We start from the raw sequence: 9,733 nt of genomic DNA on the forward strand, positions 1-9,733 counted from the left end.
ACACCTAAATCTTTCCCACACACTGGAGACACCTAAATCTTTCCCATACACTCGGGACACCTAAATCTTTCCCACACACTCAGGACACCTAAATCTTTCCCTCACAGTCAGGACACCTAAATCTTTCCCACACACTCGGGACACCTAAATCTTTCCCACACACTGGAGACACCTAAATCTTTCCCACACACTCGGGACACCTAAATCTTTCCCACACACTCAGGACACCTAAATCTTTCCCACACACTGGAGACACCTAAATCTTTCCCTCACACTCGGGACACCTAAATCTTGCTCAGACACTCAGGACACCTAAATCTTTCCCACACACTCGGGACACCTAAATCTTTCCCACACACTGGAGTCACCTAAATCTTTCCCATACACTCGGGACACCTAAATCTTACCCATACACTCAGGACACCTGAATCTTTCCCACACACTCGGGACACCTACATCTTTCCCATACACTCAGGACACCTAAATCTTTCCCACACACTCAGGACACCTAAATCTTTCCCACACACTCGGGACACCTACATCTTTCCCATACACTCGGGACACCTAAATCTTTCCCTCACACTCAGGACACCTAAATCTTTCCCTCACACTCAGGACACCTAAATCTTTCCCACACACTGGGGACACCTAAATCTTTCCCTCACACTCGGGACACCTAAATCTTTCCCTCACACTCAGGACACCTAAATCTTTCCCTCTCACTCAGGACACCTAAATCTTTCCCTCTCACTCAGGACACCTAAATCTTTCCCTCACACTCAGGACACCTAAATCTTTCCCTCACACTCAGGACACCTAAATCTTGCCCATACACTCGAGGCCCCTAAATCTTTCCTATACAACTGAAGGGTTCTGACAAGGACGCCTTACTACCCCTGTACAAGTTGTTACCGCTGTACGTACCTGCACAACCCCGGGCAAGAGGTCCCGGAAGTGGTTCAACAGGCCCTGCTCCTTGTCATTAGCATTGAGGAATGCTGTAGTTGCCTTGACTGCTTCAAACCGCACCTGTCAAGACCCACACGATGTTAGGCTTAACACAAACTTATTGGCTTACTTGAAGGTATGTCAACTCTGACAAGTACAGTAGTCAGGTGGTAGACAACCGATGAGGGATAGACACCTTCGGTCTTAGTTACCTAGTCCACAGCTCATTTTGACTATTAATATATGTTTGCTTTGTTTACTGTTGTTTAACGCCTCACTTAGCAATATTCCAGCTACATGACGGCGGTCTGTAAATAATCGAGTCTGGACCAGACAATCCAGTGATTGACATCATGAGCATCGACCCACGCAATTGGGATCGATGGCATGTATCAACCAAGTCAGCGAGCCTGACCACCCGATCCCTTTAGTCGCCTTTTACGACAAGCAAAGTCGCCTTTTACGGTAAGCATGGGTTGCTGAAGAATTATTCTACCCTGGATCTTCATGGGTTGACTATTACTTTAAGTAAAACACTGTCGCTCTAGATTTTCACAAGTCTCAGGCAAAAAGACTAGTGCCTGTCTAAACCATAACATAAGCTCACATTGCCTAAATCATAGCTGTTGTACAGCCAGGTGACAGCTAATCCCCATATATACCTTCAAATTGGGAAAGACAATGCACATAAATGCCACTGTACACTATAGGCCACTGCCTGTCCACATAGCCAATCGAACTGTTCAGCTTAGCTGAAGCACGAGCAAGGCAAATCTATACAACTACATTTATAAGAATCGATATGCAGTCAAGTGTGTGCTAGTGTCAATTCTAGCTCAATGGAGAAAAATATTTCGCTGGTAATGAGTTTTTGTTTGGTGTAAGAGTTACTAAAGCAAACATTTAATGTAAGAAGTAATATTTTTCATCTGGTGGATCAACATCCCACCACAGTTTAAGACTGCACAATATTATGAGATGGATATACATACACGTGAAAATCCAGGTTAGGACAGGTCTTCAGCAACCCATGCTTGCCGCAAAAGGCGACTATGCTTAGCGACTAATGGGTTCAGGCGGTCAGGCACGCTGACTTGGTTATACATGTCATTATATCCAATTGCGTACAGACACCCACCATGTACATGATATAGCTGGAATACTGCCGAGTCTGGCTTTAAACAACAAACAACAAACAACAAACAAAACACCAACAACTTATACCTGAGCGTGTTCCCTGTCCAGCAGACTCTGCCCGAGCATCTGTTTGATGACCTCAATGTAGTGAGCCTGTTGGTTCCCAAATACTCCCGGTACCACACTGCAGTAGAAACAAACAGAACTGTAATTATGCACTTTGTTGCCATGTAATGTGTCACATCTTACATGGAAAGTCAATCCTACCATGCACTGAACCGTACAGAAGTCATGGTAGTACTCCATCTTCAAATATTATTCTTAAAAGTTAGTGCAGAGGTGTATAAGTATAATAACATAATATGTTCAGCCATGTTAGAAATTGGCACTAGTCCTATAGTCCTTGCCAAACTGCCCAATAGTTAAGGTATCATTAGGACTAGTACTAGTAGTAAAAATTGGCCCTTTTTAAGGGGTTTGCTATATGTCAGCATCATAACATCTTCCCGAGGCAAGAGAGTTATCTGACTATAAAAGTCAAGTTTCCACCCTTACCTAACTAGGATGGTATTATGGAGTTACATTTTGGCTGGACTAACGTGTCTATGCATAGTCCAATCAAAATTGTGCAACGAAATCGAAATTCGGTTTGTAAACTGTCGTGCAAAGTTCGGTCTATTGCAGGATTGCAAAGCATGTGCACCACCAACTTGTCAACAGATATTTCCCCAATCTTTTCATGTTTTTAATCAAGGCGCTCATGTGATTTGATGCATTTCGAGATGTAAGACTCGTTTAATCACGAAATAGTCCTTGATTATCAATCAGATCGTCTTGACTGGGTGCCACAGTTTTGTTTGACTGGGAAACACCATTTGTTTGAAGCAAACGCAAGTGATACGAGAGATGGAATCTGATTGGTCCATAGTAGAGGCATAGAAGGGACATAACTCGTAATAGCCACAATCGAGCCCAGGAATTCCAGGCTAGTTCGGCAAGGATGGAAACTGGACTTTTAAAGTCAGTTAACTCTCTTGCATCAGGAAGATGGCATCATAAGGACTAGTGAAAAAAACCTGTTAGTTTCAGCAGTTGTAAATAAAAGAGTTCTTATCATCAGTGCTTAAGAACAGATGGATGGACATAAAAGAAGTCAAGGTGAACTAAAAACTAAAATATTCCTTTAGACCACAAATTTGCTGAGGATCATATAAAATTTGGAACCACTTGGGGATAGAACAAATACTTTTCTATTACTGGGTAATGTAAGCAACGGAGATAATGTGGCCATCAGGGGCTGTTGTTTTGATTGAAGACCTTTAATTAAACAATTAAAAGTACTTATTATTCTAATGTTTGGTAGACTTAATTATGGTAGAGTATCTGAACTGACTAATTGTATCACTGAATGATGTGAAGATCTGGGCTAGAGTTGGTCTTCAGCAACCCATGCTTGTTATCAGAGATGACTAAAGGAAATGGGTAGTCAGGTTCATGCATGTCACTGTATCCCTATTGCCTAGATCGATGCTCATGATATCAATCACTGGATTGTTTGGTCCAGCCTTGATTATTTACAGGCGTCCATCACCTAGCTCGAATATTGCTTAGTGCGGGTTGAAACAACAAACAACAAAGAAATCACAGATTCTCTTCTATAAAATGGAGGTACATGCCATAACCTACGTGAATATGTGTAAAGCGCTCTCTCTCAAGCCAGGGTCCTGTGAGTTGGCGCACTCAAACAGAAACTTGAGGAAGTCCGGCCACAGCATGTTGTTTTCCTCATCTAAAACAGAACATGGGGGATTTACTGGAATAGTGAGTGAGTGAGTTTGGTTATACGCCGCTTTATCAATATTCCAGCAATATCACGGAGGGGGACACCAGAAATGGGCTTCACACACTGTACCCATGTCAGGATTCGAACCCGGGTCTTCGGCGTGACGAGCGAATGCTTTAACCACTAGGCTACCCGACCGCCCCGATTTACTGGAATAATGGACATAGGTCAACAGTGAGTAAAACCGTCTCAAAATATTGTGGGCATGCTGGCCTTAAAAGTTACTAGCCAGTTTCAAATTTCACTAGCTTAAATATGTGATTTTATTTTCCCAGAAATATGATTCCGCAAAGTTGATCTGTAAATTGGGTTTATTTTATTCATGATAAAATAACAAGGGAAACATAAAATAGATCCAAATTGCAAATCATGAGTCAAATATTAATAGGGGTGGAGTAACTCTGATCTCGATTCACTGGGGATATTAATTTTTGATTTTTCAGTTTTGACGGTTGTATTGGTCTACAGAAACGGTTGAGGTGTTCATGCCAAAAAAGAGTGAATGTCTCAATAGCCAGTCGGGCTACGGACATTTCTGAATCTTTAGCCCTGCCCAAATTTTGCTGTGGGCAGGCAGCTTTTTCACACACTGGGTCAAGCATCACATTGTGAGTGAGTGAGTGAGTGAGTGAGTTTGATTTTATGCCAGTTTTAGCAATATTCCAGCAATATAACGGCAGGGGACACCAGAAATGGGCTTCACACATTGTACCCATGTCGGGAATCGAACCCAGGTCTTCGGCGTGACGAGCGAATGCTTTAACCACTAGGCTACCCGACCGCCCTGCATCTCATTGTGAAAATGATGGCTCAAGTCCAAGAAACACAGAGCAAACAATAGGTACCCAGGGACCCACATCGCACAAAACTGGCCCCTTCCTAGAGGAATGTCATGTAAATGTCATGTCATGTCATATGGGTAAATACACAGAGAAATTGGTGACCCATGAAGATCCGGGGTAGAATAGGTCTTCAGCAACCAAAGCTTGTCGTAAAAAGGCGACTAACAGGATCGGGTGGTCAAGCTTGCTGACTTGGTTGATGCATGTCATCGTATCCCAATTGCTTGGATCGATGCTCATGATGTCAATCACTGGACTGCATGATCCAGACTCGATTATTTTCAGACTGCTGCCATATAGCTGGATTATTTGCTGAGTGTGGTGTTAAACAACAAACAAAGATAAATTGGTCAAATTCCCTAAACATTGTCTTTAAACTGCCATAACGTCAAACTCTGCTCACCGATCATATTCCTGGCCAGCTCAGCCAGAGCATCACAGACTTTTTTCCTGACAGGGGGAGTTAACTCTTCTTGGACAGCGAGCAGCATTTCCTTCTTGATGGCATTTTTAAGGTCTTCCGTCACTTGGGGCCAAAACTCTTCAAAATTGGATGTGAACAAACGTCGCAGGAGTACATTTGCCAAGCTTCTTGTCTACAAAGGGGTACAGACATGATTCAGCATTATCTCTCAGGGTAACCATAGTAACAAAGTTAACATAGGTTAGACATACATACTTGTTGCCTGGCAACTCACCAACTCTTTTCTCAAACTAGCTTCCCAACAATTTAATATGATCAATACTACAAGGATCAATGTCCATGTCTTTCTTCACTAACATCAACACTGAACCATATACACTCACCAGAACTACAGATAAATCGCCCCCCCCCCCCCCCCCCCCCCCCCCCCCCCAAAAAAAAATTATTCAAAACCAAATTACTTTAACTGGCATACAGAAATGCATGCATTAAATGAAATACTCAAATGTATAAAAACAGCTCGCGTAAATTCCCAATGAAGCTTTTTTGGCATGTGTACAACTGAGCTAATTTCCGAAAACACAATTACAAGCTAAATAACCTTCTGAGTCAAGCCTATTTATTTAGAACAGTTATATACATCTAAAACATTATTTCATATTTTTTTAAACCTTAAAATGTTCACTACTTTTGGGAAGAAACCAATAGAGTGCTGAATAGATGAGTGAAAAAATATTGGTTACCCAATGAAAAATGTAATAATCCAATTAAAATAGAAACCCTAGAGTGAAAACTCAATTGCTCAAAAAGTGATCTAGAGCTCTGACTCACCGACAAAATGAAACGCGATTACTATACATGTTGGTTAATATGTCAAGAATTGCCTCATATTCAAGAGATATTAGATTGTTTTGATACACAAACTAACATACTGTTATGTTGTGTGAACCGATGCTCATGAACGCATAACATGTGGTCACAGATCAACGACTCGAGACTCGGGCAGTATTAGTGCGTAAAGTTTGAAATCATGTGCAGCATATCGTGATAAGAATAAAGACACTGTGGAAACACTTGACCGAGTGTTAGTTTTGTCATTAAGTGGTTCACATTGGAAACATCTCTTCTTGACATACATACTTCTCTTTATGTTCTTATGGTTGGCGTTTCTTATGCAGTGAGTATATAATTGGTTCATAAATCATAAAATATATATTCACAGATTATTGAAACGCACACTGTGTCACTGTGTTTATGTTACAGGGTGCTGTTTTAAACATATTTCATGATTGTGTCATAAACTCACCTCAATGGAGGTGTCTGCGTTTCGTACAGTTCGGATGAGGAACTCCAGTCGACTTGGGATTGGGATACCCTCATAGGCTTGCTGAAATGGAATTTATTTGTAAGTAATTAGAGTTAGACAGGTGAGGTGAGGTGAGGTGAGGTGAGGTGAGGTGAGGTGAGGAGAGGTGAGGTCAGGTGAGGTGAAATGGGGTTTAACATCGTCTCCAAGATTATTGCACCTATATAGCAATGTGCATACACATGTGTGTGTGGCTGTTTGTACTAGTCCGGAATAATGTCAGTTTTATAGTGCTCGTCCAGTTGGATTCTGTGGGATACCATGTCACAGTTTACCATGAACACCCAACTCAGACACAGTATACCGACTCTGAGCCGACCAGTCCTTGTTTTAGCCCCTTAATGCTGAGCACCAGACAGGGTAACAACAACCCCTGACCTTCCACTCTCTAGACAGACGCTCTACCACTAGACCACAGAGGCGGTCAGACTTAGATGACGCCTGGTTCATTGACCAGGTTAGGTGAAATAGGACTTATTGTCAAGTTCAAGATCATTGCACATGTGTAGCTATAGGCATACACGTGTGTACAATTAGCTATCTCATTAAAATCAGATCTTAGTTCTCGCTGCTGCTAAACAAAGATCTGAGGACATCCCATTAGGGGCACGTCAGAACGACCTTTATCCGACCAATCAGAGCGTCGCTTACCAGATCATGAAAGTGACAGTCGGAATGTGATTTCTAATTCTGAATGAATAGTTACGGGCTTAACAACTGAATCCATACAACGTAGACCATATATTAGCCATTCCAGAATGTTCTTTTGTTCAGGTTCCAAGTTATAATCGAGAATTTGTCAAAATATGTTTCTAAGCGTAGTCGCCAATTTGAAATTATTGCTGTAAAGCACTAGAAAGGTGCCTTCTGATTGGCTAATGTCTACTTCTTATCAGTTATTCCATTGGTCGGTCAAAGTTTGTGCAAGGTCGGTCTGACGTGACCCGTAATGTGATGACCTCAGATCTTTTTTCAGTGGTAGCGAGAACTAAGATCTGATTTTAATGGGATTGGTACAGTTAGTGGTGTAACAATATGGTGATACAGTATTGTATCCCGATACATGACCCATGATACAATATAGGGCTGGGGTCGAATGGGTACTGAGTAGGACCTGGGATCCTATAGGACTTCCCAGACCCATGGTTAGTTTCATGATATATTGTTATGAAAGATGAAATTCTTCTTTACCAGAATGCGGACACATCAGTACTAAACATATGCCCACTCAGCATGCCCAGGTTGTGGAATGACTCACTATTCAGGCCGCAAAGTTGCGACTAAAATGGTCGCCAATGTGACCTAAATTTCAGTTTGTCTACTGTCTTAAATTCAGAGGTAACCAAATGTGGACCTCTGTGTGTGTGTGTGTGTGTGTGTGTGCATGTGCGTGTGCGTGCGGCTGCTTGCATGAGTCCAGACTAAAGTTGGTTTTTAAATTCAAACCCCTTGCGATAGCATGCTACAGTTAAATATGGTTACCCAACTCAGACACATTATAATAGCCAACAAGTCCTTCTTTTATCCTCTTACTTCCAGGCCAGGCAGGGTATCAAGTACCATCCTTAATGTCTTTTTGGTTTGATGTGGACAGGGGATCGAACGGACCAACCTTCTGCTCTCCAGACTGACACTCTATCAATTAGACCACAGCCACATTAACCAGAAAACTAGGACTGTCAGTAACAAATGCTTACGCGCTAAATGGCTTTTCAGTTTCAACTCCATACAATATTGATGGTCTGTCTTGATAAAACAGTGAGATGTAATTCATCAAGAGTTTCATACAAGCTCAAACACTCACACTTGAAAACCAAGGGATAATGTAATCCCCAATCAATTTTTTATCAGTTTCATTAATAAGTACAGAGGCAGTAGCTATTGACAAGGGAATTGTGTTTCACTCTGATCACAACATCGAAAACGTGTCGGTTATTGCAAATTGTAATACAAGGCACTTCATATCTGAAGATTGCCATGTGGACAATACCACTTAAATAAAATATTACAATCATAAAATTTCCTGTTCATGTTTGGCAAAACTGTTTTTTAATGTTCAACTCTGCAGATACATTTGGAAGGAAGTCAAAATGCAAAGTGATGACGCATAGAGCTACTCCTAAAAATTACTTGGCTCATACAAAGTCTTTTTTTCTCCCTTGTTCATACATATTGCGAACTATACAGACCAAGGTGTTTTTTATCCTTGATATATATGCTATCCCAAGATAATAATACCCTACTTTCATCCAGACATGTGTGACCAGTTGTTTTATTCATAACCACAGAAAAAAAATCACAACACCAATTTGTAAGCAAGACACGAGTTGATCGAGCCGAATTCAGTTAGGCCTACTTTACGGTATCAGTTAACGACCTAAACAATATTCGTTTATTTGTAATTATATGTACACACGGTGAAAGTCAAAGCTGAACTTCAGAGAATCGCAACTCCCTCCAACACGCACACGTGTGTCTGCCTTTATTATGACCACATGGCAGAAGGCTGGAGTCACATGGAGAAGGATCGATGAGACAGAGGCTCACACCACCCAGCGTCTGGTGCCGCGATCTCTTGTTTGGGGCAGCTCTCAAGATATTTAATTGGAAGACACATAAACAATCTTCAAAATACATACCTCTGATTGTGTTCTTGTGTTGTTATCAGGGCTCAAAAGAGACTGAAGTAATAAATCGAATTGTGCCAAATCGGCAGCCATTTTTACTTGGCATGTACTGTAACCCTTGACCTCGCTTGAATTCCCGCGTGAAGAGCGAGAAAGAGAGTGCTCTCCCTTTGCGTGGAATTCTTTACACTTGTTCTTCTTATCAGAAAAAAAATTGGGAACAACTTTGATGGACATAACAAAAATCTATATTTTGATATTTACATTTGTAGTATGCCGTTGCATGTGACTGTCAATGTATGCGCATGTTATAGAATTAGTACACACACACACTCTCTCTCTCTCTCTCTCTCTCTCTCTCTCTCTCTCTCTCTCTCTCTCTCCCCTCTCTCTCTCTCTCTCTCTCTCTCTCTCTCTCTCTGTAAACGCTATAAATGAATATAAAATTACACATCTGTGAGTTGAGTTGAAAGGATGTTCAGGCATTAATATGTGAACATCACATCTCGTATCGACAATTAATCTCAATGTCCGCTCTCAAGACCA

General features: G+C 41.5%; 1 protein-coding gene across 1 annotated transcript in view; it reads right to left on the reverse strand.

Moving 5' to 3' along the window:
• LOC139447142 (importin-5-like) overlaps positions 1 to 9,309 on the reverse strand; it is a 50,565-nt gene extending 41,256 nt beyond the window's left edge. Inside the window, exons 1-6 of the mRNA XM_071228325.1 lie at positions 9,200 to 9,309; positions 6,501 to 6,581; positions 5,174 to 5,366; positions 3,772 to 3,874; positions 2,173 to 2,269; positions 925 to 1,029 (exon numbers count right to left, since the gene is read on the reverse strand). Coding sequence (XP_071084426.1) covers positions 925 to 1,029; positions 2,173 to 2,269; positions 3,772 to 3,874; positions 5,174 to 5,366; positions 6,501 to 6,581; positions 9,200 to 9,280 — 660 coding nt within the window. The 5' untranslated portion in view covers positions 9,281 to 9,309. The remainder of the gene's footprint in view (positions 1 to 924; positions 1,030 to 2,172; positions 2,270 to 3,771; positions 3,875 to 5,173; positions 5,367 to 6,500; positions 6,582 to 9,199) is intronic.
• Positions 9,310 to 9,733: the final 424 nt, after the last annotated feature.

The sequence above is a fragment of the Haliotis cracherodii genome, unplaced genomic scaffold, assembly GCF_022045235.1.
Source record: "Haliotis cracherodii isolate W230 unplaced genomic scaffold, xgHalCrac1.p SCAF_7, whole genome shotgun sequence".
In the NCBI taxonomy this organism is placed as follows: Eukaryota; Metazoa; Mollusca; class Gastropoda; order Lepetellida; family Haliotidae; genus Haliotis; species Haliotis cracherodii.